General features: G+C 38.7%; 1 protein-coding gene across 1 annotated transcript; it reads left to right on the top strand.

Annotated features, from left to right (window-relative positions):
* The first annotated feature begins 1,275 nt into the window (after window positions 1–1,275).
* Window positions 1,276–7,718, top strand: LOC147604856 (beta-glucosidase 34-like). Its single transcript, XM_086794621.1, has 13 exons — window positions 1,276–1,483; window positions 1,626–1,692; window positions 1,797–1,855; window positions 1,987–2,062; window positions 2,169–2,240; window positions 2,333–2,420; window positions 2,628–2,886; window positions 5,773–5,888; window positions 6,063–6,286; window positions 6,429–6,457; window positions 6,585–6,681; window positions 6,959–7,055; window positions 7,276–7,718. The coding sequence occupies exons 1-13, from the start codon at window positions 1,280–1,282 to the stop codon at window positions 7,463–7,465; spliced, it is 1,578 nt and encodes a 525-aa protein (XP_086650747.1). The 5' UTR covers window positions 1,276–1,279; the 3' UTR covers window positions 7,466–7,718.
* Window positions 7,719–22,913: the final 15,195 nt, after the last annotated feature.

The raw sequence follows: 22,913 nt of genomic DNA, 5'->3' as shown, positions 1-22,913 counted from the left end.
ACATCTTATCCTTAAATAATTAGACCTTAAGAAATAGTTTTGCTTACTCACCTATTATACTTTTGGTATAGTACTTAAGAAGTCGAATGCTTTTAACTTTCAAGAAAACTATAAATATCCATAGGTCTTCCTCTTGAGATTTCTTCAAGTAGTCGTGGAAAGGATGACTTGACGACTTACTTATCTAAGATCTTAACTTGATATAATAAGCTCTTAACTTGATTCTTTATTTGTTACCTATCTCTTGGATAAAATCAACATACTTGGTAATCATTGCATCTATTAGACTCTCAATATTATAACATTCTTTTCTCTCAGTAACGTGCTCTCTTTCATTCATATCTTCGATAGATCTTGGATAAATAATTTTATGTTAAGCTAGTCATGTATATGCTAGACTTTAGTAGGCCTCCTAAACTCTAAAGTAAGAGCATACTGGCCTTAATTCTATAAAATTTAACTCCAAATAAGAAACTAGATAGATCTTGAGGCATTGCACAAATTATCTTGATCTTGTAAATCAGTCTCACTAGGCATGTCATAAAAAAGCCTTCTTGGAATCACAACTTAATAAACAATAATAAACAATAATAATCACAAATTATCTTGATCTTGTAAATCAGTCTCACTAGGCATGTCATAAAAAAGCCTTCTTGGAATCACAACTCAATAAACAATAATAATCTAATGAAAAACATTGTCTTATTATCTTAAACTTCAAGGTAATCAATCAATTTACAAACTCTTATTTTCGAATTGCTTGTATCTTTGAAGGTCATTAGTTTTTACTTCGAGACCTGGAGCATTGAATGCAACGCCCAGCAAACCTCGTGGTGTTTGAAAAACAATGTGAAGGAGGGTCTCGTGAGCGATGCACATGTGAGAAACGCCGAGACTCTCGTGTTCGAAAAGGACGCTCCTGCTTAAAAAAAAAAATAAAGTTATTTAATAGTTTTTACTTCGAGACCTATATATATATATATATATTCATTGGAGGTAGTTTTGAATAATTTGAAGGTCAATTTTATAAAAAAAAAACCATAATTTGAAGGTCATTAGAGACCTGGAGCATTGAATGCAGCGCCCAGCAAACCTGGTGAGCGATGCACACGTGAGAGACTCCGAGGCCCTCGTGTTGGGAAAGGACGCTCCTGCGTCAAAAAAAAATATTAAGTTATTTACACTCGATAGAGATTCAAAAATCCAATGAAGCTACGTAAGTGCAGTTATCAGTGTACTATTAATACAACAGTCGGCAGGCACGAGTGCTGGCACATTAATGATGATGGCGGCCACTTCCACTCGTTTGCTTTTCTTCTTCTTGTTGGCTGCGTGCTGTCCGAGGAGGGCTCGCTTCGCTTCGGCGACTCCCTCCTCCTCCTCCTCCACCCTCCTGCGCGAGCTCTTCCCCAATGGCTCCACCATTGATCGCAAGGCTTTCCCAGAAACCTTCAAGTTCGGAGCCCTCACTTGGGCTGTCAAGGTTAGCTGTGGCCTCTCAATGTCATTAAGGTGGTTTAATAATCCACATTCTTATTATAGCTCATCTAATCCACATTCTTATTATAGCTCATCATCTCTTGTGTGATAATCAATCTCTCTCTGTCTCTCTCACACACACACAGCATGAAGCGGCCATATCCGAGGATGGTAAAAGTGTCAATCTATGGGATGCCTATGCCCATCAAGACGGTACCATCAGTCAATCCCTTTCCCCTGCTAATTAGTAATTAACTAGCTTTGCCAGCTCTGATTAAGCAAGCTTTGGCTTACACAATGAGGATGGTCCTCGACAGGAACCGTTAACGATGGCACCACTCCTGCCGATGGGGGCGATCAATACCACCGTTACCCTGTATTGCCTGCCTGCCTCCTCTCTTTCTAGCAGCAGCTTTTCATGATTAATGGCTTTGCCTCTTCAGCTTAATATTGATTAATTAGTGGCCTTATAACCTTTCATTATGCATGCTTAATATTATAATGTAGGAGGATATTGAGCTGCTTACTGACTTGGGGATGGACTCATACAAATTCTCCATCGCCTGGGCGAGGATGTTCCCAAGTAATTGGCTCTTATAATTTGAAAAAAATTGAAGGATTTAAGGAGGAAAAGTTAGATTAAACCCCAAAGAAAATAGTAATTTGACACATTTTATGGTTTTCTCCAGATGGAACGGGTGAGCTGAACGAGAAGGCTGTCGCCCACTACAACGATGTCATCGATCGCCTCATTGCTGCGGGTACACCCGAACCCTCGATCCTTAATTAATACCTGATTAGGCTTATTAATAATGGCTTGCTTATCCCTCAAAGCTTCGTTATCTGTTCACAGGCATTGAGCCCATGGTTGCTCTGTATGAGCAAGACATGCCACAGATCCTCGAAGACGCTTACGGGGGGCTGTTAAGTCCCCTCTTCATGTGCGTACTGCGTATACCTTGCTTATTTGTGTCGATTAATTACCCTCCGAATCTCTCATCACTTATAATTAATTACGCTCCGAATCCCATGAGTTTAAACACGTTTTTTCAAGCAGCAGCTACTAAACGGTTATATATATAATTGCGTATTAAGAGCAGCTCTTAATAAGAGATTTTGCTAATTAAAAATGGCGTGTCTCTTATCAGAGATGATTTTGTGCACTTTGCCAACGCCTGCTTTAGTGCATTTGGCGATCGAGTGAAGCATTGGGTGACCTTTGAGGAGGGCAACGATTTCATACCTTTTGCCTACGCAGGAACTTACTGCCCACCCGGGAGGTGCAGCGTAGGACTTCCCCCTTACAACTGCACAGCCGGCGACTCCTCCACCGAGCCCTATATCGCCGGCCACAACATGCTCCTTGCCCACGCCGCCGCAGTGGAGCTCTACAGAAACGAATACCAGGTGTGTGTGTAATCAAACCCCATTTAAAATAAGACGGAAAATTAATATTGTCAACAAATTTCTTTATATGAGGCCGACATGCGTGTAGCTCAATTGGTAGAACTATCGGTTCCCGGGTTCAATACCCAAGGCTACAAGATGGACGGCAAGATGGGCGTGTGTAGCTTAACTGGACGACAGCACATAGCACGCACAAATGCACTCTCTGAAAAAAATTTGTTAAGGGACAAATTTCCCGAATTTTTCCCTTTGATGAATTTAAATTTCCCAAATTTTTTCTAGCATACGTTTTAAATTTGACACTTTGTTGTCAACTTCGTTTTGAAAAGAGTTGTTAAAAAAAATACTATCATGATTTTATTCCTCACACTTTATTCCACTCTCTCTGTTATTGAGAGTACGTGCCTTTCCATGTAGTACGATAACTTAGAGCTCTAGATTTATTATTATTATTATCTTGACTTGAAAGTAAAAAGTACACATGTTACCACCTACATGCACAAGTGACATCGCTCGTGCAGGGAGATTTGAATCCATACCGTGGGCAGAGTAGCTCTTTGTTAAACCGATGTTAGTGAGACAGCCACTTAGGCCGACAATAATGAAAGTGAGACAGCCACTTTAATTTATTTGTACATCCTCTTGCCACACGAATGTCATGGCTATGGGGATAAGGTGGCTGTGCTAGACGGATGTACTCCTTTAGTGAGATGGTTAATGTGTCAAGACTGCTTGACACACTCTTCTCCGGTTACATCTTATGTCATGTGCACACATGGACATAGACATGGCCAATTTCAAGGCTGATTCTTGATCAAGAGTGCTCGACACACTCTTCTCCGCTTACATCTTATGTCATGTGCACACATGAACATGGCCAATTTCAAGGCTAATTCTTGATTTGGGCAACATGCAGTAGCAGGCTCCTAAAGGTTACGGAAGGCTTCATATTGGACCAAGTTTGGCAGGGTGTCGCCAACATTAATGGAGTTTAGTTCCAATGGAGCTGGCCAACAGTCGGCTAATAAAAGTGGCTTAAGGGAGCCTACAAAAGGCTAACCAAGAAATCATTTTAGTTATCTGACCCTTTTGGGTAGGTCAAGAGGGCTTTTTAGGTCTTAGATTACCTTTTTTTGGAAGGCCAAAGACCAGTCCTATGGAAATATAGCTCTCTCTCTCTCTCTCTCTCTCTCTCTCTCTCTCTCTCTCTCTCTCTCTCTCTCTCTCTTTGGTTGTGGGTGACTTGCGTCAAGGTTCCTATTCACTTACTTAGGGCTGAAGGAAGACACACGAAGCTTTCGCACTTGTAACATTGGTATCAGAGCATCAAGCTCAGCAAGGCTAAGTGCTAAAATGTCCCAGGAAGGTGCACAAGTCGAAGGAGAGTAACACAGTGAGGGTAGAAATCCCATGGGATTGGTAGGTGTCAACAAAAACCAAAGGAATGATAGCTCTGGGGGTTGATGCGATTTGGGGCATACCAAGGAAGGCTCTCGGGAAAATGGCTCCAAGGGGGTGGACCAAGGATGCCATGATCAACCTAGAGAAGGAGACCATTGAAGCGTTCAGGGACATGGCATGGACAAAGCGGAATAGATGCACAGATAGCAATGCCAGATTTGGAGTGGAGTAAGAGACATGGCAAGGTTTTCAGTGAAAAGGTTGTCAGGAAGGAAGGGTGATAAGTTTGGAAGTCCGTGAGGAGAGAAGTTAGCAATGCTAGATTTGGAGTGGAGTCAAAGACATGGCAAGGTTTTCAGTGAAAAGGTTGTCAAGAAGGAAGGATGATAAGTTTGGGAGTCCGTGAAGAAAGAAGTGATGATGATAGTCATCCAATGTCAAAGGTTGAAATCCTATCATCAAGTTTTGCAAGAGGGGATGTCATGTGTATACATGGACATGGCCAATCTTCAGGCTAATCCCTGATTTATTTAAGCAACAAATATCAGTTAAGGATAGTAGCAAGTTTGTAAAGAGCATGGGAAGGCGCTTCTTGTTGGACGAAGATCAAGTATACTAGTTCTAGAAGGGTGTGTGGGCAACATTAATGCTGCTTAGTTGTCAAATGAAGCTGGCCGATTGGAAGGGCCTATAAAAAGCTAAGCAAGAAATCATTTTAGTTATGTGACCCTTTTCGGTAGGTCAAGAGTTGGGGCTTTTTAGGTCTTAGATTACCTCTTTTGGGAGGCCAAAGGCCACAGTTTTTGTAGCGTCCTATGGACGGCTTTTGTCTTGTCTTTGTTGGTGACTTGCATTAAGGTTCCTGTTCAGTTACTCAGGGCTGAAAGAAGACAGCTTCCGTGCATGTTGACATCTAAGGTGCTCTCAGGTGCATGGCCTCCTAGTAAGCTCTAAACCATGGATGAGATTCATCCGTGAATTGATGCTCATCAAACCGGACAACTTACCAGACTGGATAGCCTTCGTGCTGAGAAGAGGAGCTACTTTCGATGAGCGCAACATAATGTGCACGAGAAACGAGCACCTTCTGTAGTCTTCCAACTCCGGTTAGTCCTCATCCAATGAAACACCCAACATTGGTCCAAGAAGGTGCTTCATAAGATTTCTCATGCATCCTCCAGTTTCTAGCCTTGAATTGGTTCGATTTCTTCTGCTTGCTCCTCATATCAAGGCCTTATCCACTTAGTTGGTGTCCCCGACACTGTGGGCCACTTCAACTGCTCAACCACAGGGTTTCTACGTGTTGAAGAGTAATAGTTAGATAGGATCAGATGATGAAGATGCGCAACTCGTCCGCCCCTTTTTGTATTGATGCATGCATAAGCATGTGGTAGGTCCGGCAGTGCGCGTGTGTAATTTTACTAATTTTGCCTAGAATGGTGGGTACCACTACTTCTTATTTGTGTGTTGGTTGACCTCTCGCAGGCCACTCAGCAAGGCGAGATTGGGCTAATCATCTGGTTCCGATGGTTCGAGCCTCTCACAAACTCCACCGTGGACCTTGATGCAGCTCAAAGAGCCACAGATTTTACAGTGGGATGGTAGGTGAAGGCCTGGCTATGAATATTCTGTTCCAATTAAGGGCGGTGATTCCAAGCAAGTTTGTGGAGAATTAAACTATATTATGTGGATAATCAAGCCAGGTTATTCTACTTTTATATTTTGAGTGGACAAATTAGCAACTATATGTTTTGCCTTTGATCAAATCCAAACAGGTTTGTGGATCCCATCTTATATGGAGATTACCCTGCTGTTATGCGGGAGCTGGTGGGCTCACGGCTACCCTCTTTCACGGAGGAAGAGTCTGCACGCATACGCGGCTCTGTGGACTTCATCGGCTTGAACGCAGTCACTGCAATTTATTGCACCTACGAGGACGAGTACAAGACTAACACAACGATAACGGGCTACTTCCAAGATCCGGCCGTTAAGCTAACCGGTAAAGTCTTCATTCAAATGTAAGATTTGAAACTTATGTTCAAAATTTTTTAGGGAAGGGCTTTGGTAAGGCTTCAAGTTTTAGCATTGGCTTAAGCCCCTTCCAATTCATTCTTCTTTTCTTTTCTTTTTTCTTTGGACAGCCTATAAGGATGGTGAGGCTATTGGCAAGGTAATTCAATATTCCCAATCAACTTGCCTGTCTCTCACATGATGAAGCTATGTGGATATTAATTATGTTTTCTTGAATTCTCATCTGCACTTGTTGTCGTGAGATATTGAGTTGCTCCTCCTTGCAGTATGATGGTGATTATTCTGTACCATGGTGTATGGAGAAAATTGTTGGGTACATGAGAACCCATTACAATAACTTCCCAACATATATTACAGCATTAGGTAAATTAATCTCTCCTTACCAATTGGTTTCATTCTTACCAATTGGCTTCATTCTTACTAGTGGGTGACTCTCTCTCTCTCTCTCTCTCTCTCTCTCTCTCTCTCTCTCTAAGTTACATGCGCGAGAGCACGCACACGCATTTGTACCCTCTTATGCATGCATGTGTATGTATAAACTCATGCCCTTGTTTAGGAAGCAAGTTGTGATTGGCATTAATGCAAGGGCCTATTGACATGTAGTCATGTGATGTAAAATATAGAATTTATGATGTTACAGGTTATGGATTGGAATTTTCGACCAATGACACATTGAATGACATCAATCGAGTGGAGTTCTATTCCTCATATCTAAAATCTCTGATCGTTGGGATAAGGTAGAGCAACATGCTTTTAACACTTTGGACTCTAAAAGGAGTGCTTGTGTGTGTGTGTGTGTGTGTGTGTGTGTGTGTGTGTGTGTGTGTGAGAGAGAGAGAGAGAGAGAGAGAGAGAGAGAGAGAGGATGAGGATTGATATGAATACATTTTTTGGGCTTATGTTTATTTTATGTTTATTAATGATTGGTAATTCATTTTTTGTTTTGATGGCAAATAGAGATGGGGCAAATGTACTTGGCATGTATGTATGGTCCCTTATTGATGGGTTTGAGACGATCTATGGGCTACAAATAAGATTTGGGATATATTATGTGGATGACAACTTCAATCGATATCCGAGGTTATCTGCCTTGTGGTTCAAGAATATGCTCACTTCGAATAGTACCTCCCAAGCTTATGCAAGCTAGACATGCTCTCAATATTACGCCTATCACTTATGTATGCAATGTGGAGGTTGCCCAAATTTTGCAATAACGACTTTTGCACTTGAGAACTACTATGATTACTTATGTGTCCATTACATGTAGTGACATGTAGGATTTTCTCTTTCTTCATACAAATAGCTATGATCTATATCCCAAAAAATTATACCATGTTGCACATGTCTTGCAAATCTTGTAAGCTTATGAACATGGAAAATAGCTCATAAACTTGATCCAAGCAGTCCTTAATTTTTGTATGTGAAAGAAGTTTTGCATAAATGAAAATTTCCAATGTTCGAAAAAGGGAAGTATTGATATAGGCAGGTTTAAACAAAAAAAGCTTTATATTGCCAAACTGTACAGGAGAAAGAAACCACTCCAAAACATGTGATGTATTTGGTTTTCATGAAAGTCTCTCTCTGGATATTTTATGTTGTTTCATTATATCATATGTGTGCATCCTATACAACTTTGTGATGTGTTTGCGCTTTTGTGAGAAGAAAGATTGAGAGAGAGTTATGTTTCACAATATACATACAATCATCATGTTCTTCAATCATATTCAATTGAATAAGATGGTCCATTTGGTATAAAGGCCAACACTAATAATATGATTTTCTCCTTGGCATCTCATTTAATACAGTGGTAAGTAAGATAGACAGATAGATAATATACATACAATCATCATGTTCTTCAATCATATTCAATTAAATATGATTGAAGAACATACAATTGAATATGATAGATAATATACATACAATCATCATGTACTTCAATCATATTCAATTGAATAAGATGGTCCGTTTGGTATAAACGCCAACACTATCGATATGATTTTCTCCTTGGCATTTCATTTAATACGGTGGTAAGTAAGATAGACAGATAGATAATGAATGTGTGCGCAATACAAAGAATAAAGTATATCTCATGATGAGTGTAGACTAGTACGAAGGAAAAAAATCTTAAAGAGGAAAAAAGTGTCTTGGTTGGTCGTAATGTGTTCACACAGCTATAAATCTCTTCTTGGGAGTGATGATGTGAACAAAGGGTGAGCTGGCACTAAAAGTATAGAGATGTGGCGGGCTTTTTGGACTATGATAGGGAGCCCAGACTAATTTCCAAAGGGAAGTAAGTTGAAAGCTTTGCAAAAAGCTTCAAACTTGTTTCGTGAGAATTTTTAATTTGCCATGTTGTCTTGTGTTGGAACATAATCCAAGCCGATTTCCTTTGTGGAGCATCTCTCCTTGGCATAACGATGATGCATCTCAATGAGCTTTGTGTAAGTATCAGAAACTAAATTTCTCATAACTGTTATAGAGCTCTGAGTGTCAATAAAGATAGTGGTGGCTAAAGACATTAATATCCAAATTAGCAATAAGGTGTGTAAGCCAAACACACTCAACTGTAGCTATAAACGTTGCTCTATACTCACCTCCACAATTAGAAGTGGTCACAATGGGTTGCTTCTTGTTGAGCCATGATATACATAAATTACCAAGGTAAAAACTACTCGTGGACACTCATGTAACGTAACATCTAGCCCAGTCTGAGTTTATAAATGCATGTAGCTTTGTGATTTACTTCCCTTGGGATAAAACAATCCAAAGTGCTTGGTATCCTTTACGTAACGAAACACTTTTTTGGTAGGCTGTCAAGGCTTTATGCTTGGACTATGCATAAATTTGCTTAATACTGAGATCTCATAGTGGATGCCAATCTTGGTATTAAATATGAAGATAAGGCATCCAACAGCTTCTTGATAAAGGCAAGTATCAAAAGAGTCACGTGTATCTTTAAGACTAAGTTGCAAACCAGATTCCATAGGTGTAGCACACCAGGTTTACGGTCTCCAAGATTAAACCTCTTCAAAAATGTATATGTATTATGTGTAGCATAATAATGCCATCATTACATTGTCGAAACTCAATGTTCAAATAACAGTGCAACAGACCAAGATGTGATATTTTAAAAGATGTCTGTAAATTAGGTATGAAAGTTGAAATATGATCATCTTTAAGGCATGTGAGTAGCTTGCCATCAACGTATAGCATTGACGATAAAAAATTCATCTTTAGTTCTCTTAATGTAGACGATATTATGAGTAAGACTATTGTAAAAACCTTGAGCAATCAAGTATGCATGTATCTTCTCATACCATGTCTTGGGAGCCTCCTTAAGACCATATAAAGCATTTTTCAATCTGCATACTTTTGATTCCTAACCTTTTTGAACAAAATTACGAGGCTAAGATGTATAGATCTTCTCATGTAAATCTTCATAAAAAAACAGTTTTGATATTCAATTGACATATATTCCAACCTTTATGTACTGTTAATGCATTGATACTTTGCATGGTAGTCATATGAGATGTGGGTCCAAAGGTCTCACTATAGTCAATGTTTTTTTCTTGTGCATAATCCTTTGTAATAAGCCTTGCTTTGTATCATTCAATACTACCATTCATTTTGGAATATATGTCCATAATCCTTGCATTGGAATATATGTCCAATTGACATATTTCAACCTTTATGTACTGCTAATGCATTGTGATACTTTTCATGGTAGTCATACGAGATGTGGGTGCAAAGATCTCACTATAGTCAATGCTGTTTTTTTTGGTACATAATCCTTTGCAAATAAGCCTTGCTTTGTATCATTCAACACTACCATTAGCATTAAATTTAAGCTTGTAAATCCATTTCATGTTAATGGCCTTTTTTGCCATGAGACAAATCAGATAACTTTTAAGTATTATTTTAAAGTAAAGCATCATATTTAGATTACACAGCACTCATCCATTGTTCTAATTCCTTTGCTTCATTAAAGGAGACAGGTTTCTCTTCATTACCTAAACTAGTCTCATAAGAGAATGACTTGCGTTAACATGAGATGCATGATGAGAACCTACACGTGTTCTACTAGGAAAGGAGTGGCCAATTTACCGTCATGTAGTATTTGCACCAGCCATTTCACATACTTTTTGACAACTCAATTTCCTTTCTTTCCTCATCAATCGCATTATCCACACTTGTCTCATCAATAGGCTGATCCGTGGGCTAGAAAGCATGCTGATTTTGAACCTCTGGACTAAAAAGCATGTTCATTTTGAACCTCTGTGGTTTGATTTTTAGCATTCCTTTTGAGTATCCAAATACTTTATATCAATGTGGCTTGCATTAAACAATGGAACGAGAGTGTCGAATATATCCTACGAATATATAGGTTGTTGTTTTTACACGAAAGCAAGGGTTGAATTGCATCTTCCACAAACACAACATCTCTACTCACAAGAATTCTCTTGGTAGCAGGATTTAGAGACATTAATCTTTATTTTTTGAGCTATACTCCACAAATATACATTTAATAGCCTTATCATCAAGCTTGCTACGAATTTGGTCATGTATAAGTACCTAAGCAAGACAACAAAAAATACGTAAAAGGACTTTCTACCATTCCAAGCTTCAAAAGGTGTAATTGTATGCAAAGCCTTTGTAGGACACCTATTCAAAACATATGTTGTACACATGATTGCTTCTAGCCAGAAACCATGAGTTAACTCATCACTTTTGACCATACAACGTGCCATCTCCATGAGAGACCCATTTTTATGTTCAACTACACCATTTTGCTCAGGTGTATAGGGTACATTACATTGGTATTCTATCCCATGATCAACTATGTATGCATGAAACTTCTTAGACATATACTCCCTTCTCTCGATCAGTAGACAAGGCACCAATCTTATATGTAGAAACATTTTCAACCATAACAACAAAGTGCTTAAAGCACATAAAAACCCATGATTTATGTTTCAATGGATATACTCAAGTATTGTTAAAATCCATGGCACCTTCAGTAATGCAAGTGGATTAAGCTAATCACATGTTAATGTGAGTGATTATATTAAGCTAAGGTGGATGGTGTCTAATTACATCCATGATGATGTGTATGTGCAATAGACTCAAATTATTTAGGTTCCAAGATAGTTTAGCTTGGACTCATAGAGAGACTTAAGATATGTGCAAGTGCTTGTACTTTTCATTGCTTGAAAATGATCCCTTTTATATGGGTAGAGTACATATTTACTTGCTCCATGAATGTGGGATAATCTAGTTTGCCATATAGCTTCATGCTCACTTGCTCACTCCTTGCCTTTACATGTGCTCTATGGCACCGTCACACTTCTCAACACCCCCCCTTGGTGCCATATCTCTGGGATACTCAAGGTGGTCGAATGTGAGTTACAACAAACATTATCCCCCCTGGGTGGTCAAGTGGCTACTTTCAGGTGGTCGAGTGAATACACACAATAAAAAAGATGAAGTAATAAGATGGGTGTCTACTTATATAGTGACCCCTCTTTTACAATAGATAGCTAGGGTAGTGGTGGTGTTTGCCTCCTTGCTCTTTAGAAGAGCTGATCACTAGGGATATCTTCATACTGGGTGGCCGAAGTAGTCTCCATAAAGTTGCCTTCACTTTTCTTCAATCTACAATCTTCTTCTTTGTGCTTGAACTTGTTGTAGTAGTTACACTTTGGCTTGTCTTTGAACTTGCATTCATTTTGAAAGTGTTCTTTCTTACCACAATTGTGACACTTCACATTGCTTTTGTTGAACAATGCATGCTCAATTGTGCTGGGATTGCTTCCTTTAGTTCTTTCTCCATCTCCAAGAGAGAGGAGACACATCCATCAAATGTTGGCTCTGGTAGATTCTTCAAGGTTATGAAAAGTGCATTCATATTTCATTGGCATGCTTTTTAAGATTATTGCAACTGCATATTTATCTCCAATCTTAGCATTTATGCCATCTAACTAGGTCATGGTGCTTTTCATTTTACTGACAAACTGAGCCAAAGACTTATTAAAGTTCATTTGTAGACCACATAATTCAATCTTTAAGGAAATTTCGTGGTTCTTTACCTTAGTTCCAAACATGAGATTCAGTGTATCCCATGCAGCTTTTGTGTGTTCCTGAGAGTTAATGTAATGAATAACACTAGTGCCCAGGTGCAAACCGAAGTGACAATGCTTTCTTATCTTTTACATCCCACCCTTTACTTGGTTCATCCGGCACATTTTTCTTAATGATTTTTCAAAATTTCTCATGCATTAGAAGGTACTTCATCTATGTAGCCAAGGTGTGGAACCCTTCTCCATTGAACTTCTCTACATGCGAAGTGATGCTTATTGATGTTGCCATAATGAGAAGGTATTACTAATGAGCTTATGATGCTTTAATTGGAAGTGTCTATTCTCGTACAACTTGGCAAATGTGGGTGTTTTAAACAAGATGAGATGCAAGTAATGTGTCTGCTTCCAATTTTTAATTTTCTTCTTCTAAAGCTTCCTAAGGATAGCCCTAATGCAAAGTTAGTACTTTTGATATATAAACACACTAAATGCAATCGTAATTGCTCAACTGTATCCCCAATTGCACCCAATTACGGCTAATTATCTATTAATTACATGATTAGTGTTTAATATAATTACATGATTAGTGTTTAATATAATGATTAACAAGCTAAAAACTTAGAGTCTTCAATTAAGCTAATTGAAGTGGATTTCATGGGGATTTTTGTATAGCCTTATTTCTCTTAATGAGGAGCAAGGGATAGAGTCTAAGAATCATCTAAAAACATGTAAAAATCACTGTGATTTAGCAAAAAGGCCCCGATTGATAATGTGCTTGTTGTTACTTATGCGTCCATTACATGTAGTGACATGTAGGATTTTCTCTTTCTTCATACAAATAGCTATGATCTATATCCCAAAAAATTATACCATGTAGTATGGGTTTAAACATAGGTTACCTAGTGGGTGCAATAGCCATTGTGGATGTTGAGTGACTTGAGTCTTCTTTAATGAGTTTCACGGTAATTTTAATAAATGTTTACGTGTAGTGTTGACTTGTGAATTTGACACACAGAAATGTCTACATTGCACATGTCTTGCAAAGCTTGTAAGCTTATTAACATGGAAAATAGCTCGTAAATTTGATCCAAGTAGTCCTTAATTTCTGTATGTGAAAGAAGTTTTGCATAAATGAAAATTTCCAATGTTCGAAGAAGGGAAGTATTGATATAGGCGGGTTTAAACAAAAAAAGCTTTATATTGCCAAAATGTGGAGGAGAAAAAAACCACTCCAAAACATGTGATGTATTTGGTTTTCATGAAAGTCTCCCTCTAGATATTTTATGTTGTTTCATTATATCATATGCGTGCATCCTATACAACTTTTTGATGTGTTTGCGCTTTTGTGAGAAGAAAGATTGAGAGAGAGTTATGTTTCACAATATACATACAATCATGTTCTTCAATCATATTCAATTGAATAAGATGGTCCATTTGGTATAAAGGCCAACACTAATAATATGATTTTCTCCTTGGCATCTTATTTAATACAGTGGTAAGTAAGATAGACAGATAGATAATATACATACAATCATCATGTTCTTCAATCATATTCAATTGAATAAGATGGTCCATTTGGTATAAAGGCCAACACTAATAATATGATTTTCTTGGCATCTCATTTAATACGGTGGTAAGTAAGATAGACAGATAGATAATGAATGTGTGCATTATACAAAGAATAAAGTATATCTCATGATGAGTGTAGACTAGTACGAAGGAAAAAAATCTTAAAGAGGGAAAAAGTGTCTTGGTTGGTCATAATGTATTCATTCACACACATCACTACAAATATATAGCTATAAATCTCTTCTTGGGAGTGATGATGTGAACAAAGGGTGAGCTGGCACTAAAAGTATAGAGATGTGTCAGGCTTTTTGGACTATGATAGGGAATAACTTTTAAGTATTATTTTTAAGTAAAGCATCATATTTAGATTACACAGCACTCATCCATTGTTCTAATTCCTTTTCTTCATTAAAGGAGACAGGTTTCTCTTCATTACCTAAACTAGTCATAAGAGAATGACTTGCGTTAACATTAGATGCATGATGAGAACCTACGCGTGTTCTACTAGGAAAGGAGTGGCCAATTTACTGTCACGTAGTATTTGCACCAGGGCCATTTTGCATACTTTTTGACAACTCAATTTTCCTTCTTTCCTCATCAATCGCATTATCCACACTTGTCTCATCAATAGGTTGATCCGTGGGCTAGAAAGCATGCTGATTTTGAACCTCTGGACTAAAAAGCATGTTCATTTTGAACCTCTGTGGGTTGATTTCTAGCATTCCTTTTGAGTATCCAAATACTTTATATCAATGTGGCTTGCATTAAACAATGGAACGAGAGTGTCAAATATATCCTACGAATATATAGCTTGTTGTTTTTACACGAAAGCAAGGGTTGAGTTGCATCTTCCATAAATACAACATCTCTACTCACAAGAATTCTCTTGGTAGCAGGATTTAAAGACATTAATCTTTATTTTTTGAGCTATACTCCACAAATATACATTTAATAGCCTTATCATCAAGCTTGCTACGAATTTGGTCATGTATAAGTACATAAGCAAGACAACAAAAAATACGTAAGTGAGCCACAAAGGACTTTCTGCCATTCCAAGCTTCAAAAGGCGTAATTGTATGCAAAGCCTTTGTAGGACACCTATTCAAAACATATGTTGTACACATGATTGCTTCTAGCCAGAAACCATGAGTTAACTCATCACTTTTGACCACACAATGTGCCATCTCCATGAAAGACCCGTTTTTATGTTCAACTACACCATTTTGCTCAGGTGTATAGGGTACATTACATTGGTATTCTATCCCATGATCAACTATGTATGCATGAAACTTCTTAGACTCTATACTCCCTTCTCTCGATCAGTACACAAGGCACTAATCTTATGTGTAGAAACATTTTCAACCATAACAACAAAGTGCTTAAAGCACATAAAAACCCATGATTTATGTTTTAATGGATATACTCAAGTATTGCTAAAATCCATGGTACCTTCAATAATGCAAGTGGATTAAGCTAATCACATGTTAATGTGAGTGATTATATAAAGCTAAGGTGGATGGTGTCTAATTACATCCATGGTGATGTGTATGTGCAATAGACTCAAATTATTTAGGTTCTAAGATAGTTTAGCTTGGACTCATAGAGAGACTTAAGATATGTGCAAGTGCTTATACTTTTCATTGCTTGAAAATGATCCCTTTTATATGGGTAGAGTACATATTGGCTTGTTCCATGAATGTGGGATAATCTAGTTTGCCATATGAATTCATGCTCACTTGCTCACTCCTTGCCTCTACATGTGCTCTATGGCACCATCACACTTCTCAAAACCCCCCTTGGTGCCATATCTCTGGGATACTCAAGGTGGTCAAATGTGAGTTACAACAAACATTATCCCCCCTGGGTGGTCAAGTGGCTACTTTAAAGTGGTCGAGTGAATACACACAATAAACAAGATAAAGTCATAAGATGGGTGTCTACTTATATAGTGACCCCTCTTTTACAATAGATAGCTAGGGTAGTGGTGGTGTTTGCCTCCTTGCTCTTTAGAAGAGCTGATCACTAGGCATATCTTCGTAATGGGTTGCCAAAGTAGTCTCCATAAAGTTGCCTTCACTTTTCTTCAATCTACAATCTTCTTCTTTGTGCTTGAACTTGTTGTAGTAGTTACACTTTGGCTTGTCTTTGAACTTGCATTCATTTTAAAAGTGTTCTTTCTTACCACAATTGTGACACCATATTGCTTTTGTTGAACAATGCATGCTCAATTGTGCTGGGATTGCTTGCTTTAGTCCTTTCTCCATCTCCAAGAGAGAGGAGACACATCCATTAAATGTTGGCTCTAGTAGATTCTTCAAGGTTATGAAAAGTGCATTCATATTTCATTGGCATGCTTTTTAAGATTATTGCAACTGCATATTTATCTCCAATCTTAGCATTTATGCCATCTAACTAGGTCATGGTGCTTTTCATTTTACTGACAAACTGAGCCAAAGACTTATTAAAGTTCATTTGTAGACCACAGAATTCAATCTTGAAGAAAATTTCCTAGTTCTTTACCTTAGTTCCAAACATGAGATTCAGTGTATCCCCTGCAGTTTTGGTGTGTTCCTTAGAGTTAATGTGATGAATAAGATTAGTGCCCAGGTGCAAACCGAAGTGACAATGCTTTCTTATCTTTTTCATCCCACCCTTTACTTGGTTCATCCGGCACATTTTTCTTAATGATTTTCCACAATTTCTCATGCATTAGAAGGTACTTCATCTATGTAGCCAAGGTGTGGAACCCTTCCCCTTTGAACTTCTCTACATGTGAAGTGATGCTTATTGATGTTGCCAATGAGAAGGTATTACTAATGAGCTTATGATTCTTTAATTGGAAGTGTCTATTCTCGTACAACTTGGCAAATGTGGGTGTTTTAAACAAGATGAGATGCAAGTAATGTGTCTGCTTCCAATTTTTAATTTTCTTCTCTTCTAAAGCTTCCTAAGGATAGCCCCAATGCAAAGTTAGTACTTTTGATATGTAAACGCACTAAATGCAATCGTAATTGCTCAACTGTATCCCCAATTGCACCCAATTATTACTAATTATCTATTAATTACATGATTAGTGTTTAATATAATGATTAACAAGCTAAAAACTTAGAGTCTTCAATTAAGCTAATTGAAGTGGAATTTCATGGGGATTTTTGTATAGCCTTATTTCTCTTAATGAGGAGCAAGGGATAGAGTCTAAGAATCAGCTAAAAACATGTAAAAATCACTGTGATTTAGCAAAAAGGCCGCGATTGATAATGTGCTTGTTGTAGCTCAATCGATGGATCATTTGACATGAGGCTTGGATTGTGGATAGGTCATAGCATTGCTAAGCATCCACTAAGAGGAATCGGACCAATTGTGAGCAAAGAGGGAGAATGGACAATATTCAGGCTGAATCCTTGAAGGTGTGGCTTAGCAATAGCATAAACAATGTGCTCCTAAAAGGGTTTGGCCAATGGTAGAGAGAATAGAGAGAAATTAGGTGTGTAAATTTTGGCCAACAAGATGTGAGAAGAGGATAAGACGGAATTAATGGATACCATGATCAACCTTGAGAAGGAGGCCATTCAAGTGTCAGGCACATGGCTTGAAGGCAAGGGGACAAAGTGAAACATATGCCAAAGACCAGTCCTATGGACAGCTTTTGTACTATACAAAATGCCAAAAATATAGCGCGCTCTCTCTCTCTCTCTCTCTCTCTCTCTCTCTCTCTCTCTTGTTTTGGGTGACTTTGGGCTAAAAGAAGACACAGCTTCCATGCATGTGACATCTAAGGTCCTCCTAGTGCTAAGCCACGACCGTTCACTCAATAAGCCACAAACGTTCACTTTCAAAATGCTAAGCCATGGGCATTCACTCGGACACATCTATTCACTTTCAAATTGCTAAGCTACGGCCATTTACTTAAGGAAGCCATGGCCATTCACTCTACAAAGCCACAGTCATTCCCTTCCAAAAGCCACGATTGTACCTTCCTAGGAAATCTATATAAAGGGCCCACCACCTTCATTTCACCCACTCTTCTCCCTTACCTCTAGCCAAACTATTGCAATTTTTTCTGCAAAGATTTCACACTCTCTGGCCATCTTTTTATCCTTAGAATCATGTTCATAAGCTTACAAGCCTTGTAAGACATATGTAATGTAGACATTCCCGTGTCAAACTCGCAATAGTCAACATTACTCGTAAACATTTATTAAAATTACTATGAAATGCATTAAAGAAGACTCAAGTCACTCAACATCCACAATGGCTATTGCACCCACTAGGTAACCTATGTTAAAACCCATACTATGTGGTATAATTTTTTGAGATATAGATCATAACTACTTGTATGAAGAAAGAGAAAATCCTACATGTAATTGACACATAAGTAATCATAGTAGTTCTCAAGTGCAAAAGTTGTTATTGCAAAATTTGAGCAACCTCCACATTGCATACATAAGTGAAAGGTGTAATATTGAGAGTACATCTAGCTTGCATAAGGTACTATTCAAAGTGAGCATATTCTTGAACCACAAGGTAGATAACCTCGGATATCGATTGAAGTCGTCATTCACATAATATATCCCAAATCTTATTTACAACCCTAAGGTCGTATCAAATCCATCTATAAGGGACCATACATACATGCCAAGTACATTTACAACCCTAAGGTCGTATCAAATCCATCTATAAGGGACCATACATACATGCCAAGTACATTTGTTGCATCTCTATTTGCCATCAAAACAAAATATGAATTATCAATCATGAATAAACATAAGCCGAAACAAAGTATTCATATCAATCCTCATCCTCTCTCTCTCTCTCTCTCTCTCTCTCTCTCTCTCTCTCTCTCTCTCTCTCTCTCTCTCTCACACACACACACACACACACACACACACACACAAAGCACTCCTTCTAGAGTCCAAAGTGTAAAAAGTATGTTGCACTACCTTATCCCAACGATCAGAGATTTGAGATATGACGAATAGAAGTCCACTTGATCGACGTCGTTCAAGTGGACTACATGTCATAAATTCTATATTTTACATCACATAACTACATGTCAATAGGCCCTTACATTAATGCCAATCACAACTTGCTTCCTAAACAAGGGCATGAGTTCATATATACGCATGCATGCATGCGTAAGAGGGTATAAATGCATGTGCGCACGTGCTCTCACGCATGTAAGTTTGAAAGAGAGAGAGAGAGTCACCCACTAGTAAGAAAGTGGCCAATTGGTAAGGAGAGATTAATTTACCTAGTGCTGTAATATATGTTGGGAATGTATTGTAAGTTTGAAAGAGAGAGAGAGTCACCCACTAGTTTGAAAGTGGCCAATTGGTAAGGAGAGATTAATTTAGCTAGTGCTGTAATATATGTTGGGAATGTATTGTAATGGGTTCTCATGTACCCAAGAATTTTCTCCATACACCATGATACAGAGGACTCACCAACATACTGCAAAAGAAGGAGCAACTCAATATATTGTAACTCTAACGATGACAAGTGCAGATGAGGATTCAAGAAAATATAATTGATATCCACGTAGCTTCATTATGTGAGAGACAAGCAAGTTGATTGGGAATTGAAGTACCTTGCCAATAGCCTCGCTATCCTTATAGGATGTCCAAAGAAAAAAAAATAAAAGAAGAATGAATTGGAGGGGGTTTAGGAAGGACTAAGCCAATGCAAAAAATTGAAGCCTTGAGAGGGCACCAAATCCCTTCAAACCTTCTAGAGAAGGCCTCTTTAAAAATAGGGTTTTAAAAAAAGACCACTATTTTGAAAATTTCTCTAAATTTTAGACCTAAGTTTCAAATCTTACATTGGAATAAAGACTTTACCGAGTTATATTAACGGCCCAATCTTGGAAGTAGCTCGTTGTGTTAGTCTTATACTCGTTGTCGTAGGTGCAATAAATTGCAGTGAGTGCGTTCAAGCTGATGAAGTCCACAAAGCCGCGTATGCAATCCACAGTTCGTACCACATAGGAGACCTACAAATTTTTCTTCTTTGGCACCTAGCATGTGTGGTTAACTGTTGGCAAGTATGAATCAGGTGTGCACAAATTGAGTTTAAGAAAAGGAACAGTTGGGTTTCTCTTAATTCAGTGGTCCCTGGTTGTTCATCATGAATGCAAAGGTAATAACGATTGAGAGACCATGGATGCCGCATCCAAGCGATACAAGTGGCATCTTTCTAACACCTTACGTAAACAGTCAGGGTGGTGTGCCTTCCATGAGGAGTTGATGCAAAGTCTTCTCGGTCCTCTTCTTTGAGGTCTACTACTTGGGGCCATGTTTACTACGATGTGTTTTCTCCTAAGTTTTGCTTGCTATTCTTTGGCTTCACATTGTGCTGATTCTTTCATTTCCTTGTGCTAATGTTTTTTTTGTTTTTTGAGGTGAATGGCACTTAATGTTTTGTGAGTGAGTGGGATGAGTAGCTAGTTTTTCTACCATTGAAATAACCTGCCATCTCGAGACGATGCCGTCGAGGGTTTCTATGCGCATTGCGCCTTGCGCCTTCTTGCGGGGTTATTTTAGTGACTAGGAAAGGTCCTAGCCCTCCGTAGTTGAGTTTCTTTTTGTGATTCTTCATGCTGTAGAGGAGGCCCATATCTCTCTCACCCATTTCCTTGTCTTCAAGTTGGTCATCAAACCATTGTGTATGCCTTTAAGTTAGCTTTTCTACGATCATGTCGTGCGCGTGTTTCATCAAGCCTTTCATGTTCCAAAAGCCGACAGCTCAGGAGATTGCCTGTGATTTTTCCCCGTATTGCTACCCTTAAGCTGGGTACTAAGAATTCCATAGGCGCATGACAACTTCAGTACCATAAGTTAAACAAAAGGGTGTTGTGTTTGTGGCTACTTTGTACGCTGTGCGATGTCTAAAGTGTTGTTGGTAGCTTTTGTTCCCAATCGTTTTGGCTGGCCTCTACTGTTTTGGGGGCGAGCACAATTCAAGCAAAAACATACGAGCAATTCGAGCGACAAAGTGAAGGCATAGGTAAGTTTCGAGCTTCATAAAACAATATTTTTTAATTATGAAAATCATGTATATAAAGCCATTATTTAACATTATCCAAATCATGCACATTCATAGCAGCAGCCTCTTTGTTTGATGCTTGAGTTGCTACATAGCTTAGTGTAAATGAGGTTTGGTGAGGGGATTGGGTATTCCGGAGGGGTAGAGGCCTTCTTTTGGGTGGCATAGTTTTATGTCCGTCTCAGGGAGCAAGGTGATTGGGTTTAGTGGAAGAGAGTGGTTGACTTGGGGTGGGTGATTGGATGACAAGGGCTCTTCGTCTGTCATCAAGACTATCACTTGACTTGAGGCTAGTTGTTGCAGGATTGCCGTCCTTGCATCCCAATCAATTTGACATCGGTTGTGTCCCATCCATCCATGCCCTAGAAGGATCTCTTCTTGCATTATTCCTGCACGTATAACATAAAACTTTCCTTCCAAGGGGTTATTGCCAGTGTGAAATATAATTGCAATCGTGCCTAGACATTGGATTGAATGTGAAGCAACAATAGTGACCGTGGGTCAGGGTGTTCATTAATGTTGGCCTCTCGAGGGAGTGCCATGTGTCGTAGGACATTAGATTATGATTAGCCCGTATTGACAAGAGCTAATTTTTGTGTGAAACTTGTCGGTGTGGTCATCCCTAACCCCACAGCTGCATGGGTTTCACTTCTCGGTCCTCTTCTTTGAGGTCTACTACTTGGGGCCATGTTTACTACGATGTGTTTGCTCCTAAGTTTTTCCTCCCATTCTTTGGCTTCGCGTTGTGCCGATTCTTTCATTTCCTCATGCTAATGTTTTTTCTGTTTTTGAGGTGAATGGCACTTAATGTTTTGTGAGTGAGTGGGATGAGTAGCTAGTCTTTCTATCGTTGAAATAACCTGCCATCTCGACGCCGTCGAGGGTCTCTATGCGCATTGTGCCTTGCGTCTTCTTACGGGGTTATTTCAGTGACTAGGAAAGGTCCTAGCCCTCCGTAGTTGAGTTTCTTTTTGTGATTCTTCATGCTATAGAGGAGGCCCATATCTCTCTCACCCATTTCCTTGTCTCTTTAAGTTGGTCATCAAACCGTTGTGTATGCCTTTAAGTTAGCTTTTCTACAATCATGTCGTACGCGTGTTTCATCAAGCCTTTCACGTTCCAAAAGCCGACAGCTCAGGAGATTGCCTGTGAGTTTTTCCCGTATCGCTACCCTTAAGCTGGGTACTAAGAATTCCATAGGCAAGACAACTTCAGTACCATAAGTTAAACTGAAGGGTGTTGCGTTTGTGGATATGTCTAAAGTGCTGTTGGTAGCTTTTGTTCCCAATCGTTTCGGCTGGCCTCTACTGTTTTGGGGGGCGAGCACAATTCAAGAAAAAACATACGAGCAATTCGAGCGACAAAGTGAAGGCATAGATAGGTTTCCAGCTTCATAAAACAATATTTTTCAATTATGAAAATCATGTATATAAAACCATTATTTAACATTATCCAAATCATGCACATTGAATCACTGAAATTCATTAAATCAAAGATACATATCTGAATATTACCTTGATCAAAACATTGTTGGAATTTCTCTAATACTTGTAATTTCAATATGCTAACATAAAAGTAGGAAAAATGCTTTTACATATCCAAATGGTATATCCCTCAAGAATGTCCCCTTATCAATAATAGGCCACTCTTGTGGCACCTTTGCAGGAGTATCCTCAACAATGTTGGAAGGAGTCCATGCATGATCAACATTATCACCACAAAACGAGATCATTTGTCGATCGACGTATGTCTATAGGTGTATTGATTCTCCCAAAAAAGCAAGGTGTTGGCACACCTTGTTTCCCCGACCTTCCTTTAATGTCAATGAGCTTGTTGCATTTGACCCCCCTGTCCTCTAGGTATCCTTGACACTTCACTTTACTATAATGGCATTAGTTCTTTGGATAG

Source organism: Cibotium barometz, chromosome 61, assembly GCF_041138505.1.
Source record: "Cibotium barometz isolate CiBa-2024 chromosome 61, ASM4113850v1, whole genome shotgun sequence".
NCBI classification, from domain to species: Eukaryota; Viridiplantae; Streptophyta; class Polypodiopsida; order Cyatheales; family Cibotiaceae; genus Cibotium; species Cibotium barometz.
Note: the sequence above shows the minus strand (reverse complement) of the source record. Positions and strands in the feature narration are given on the sequence as shown.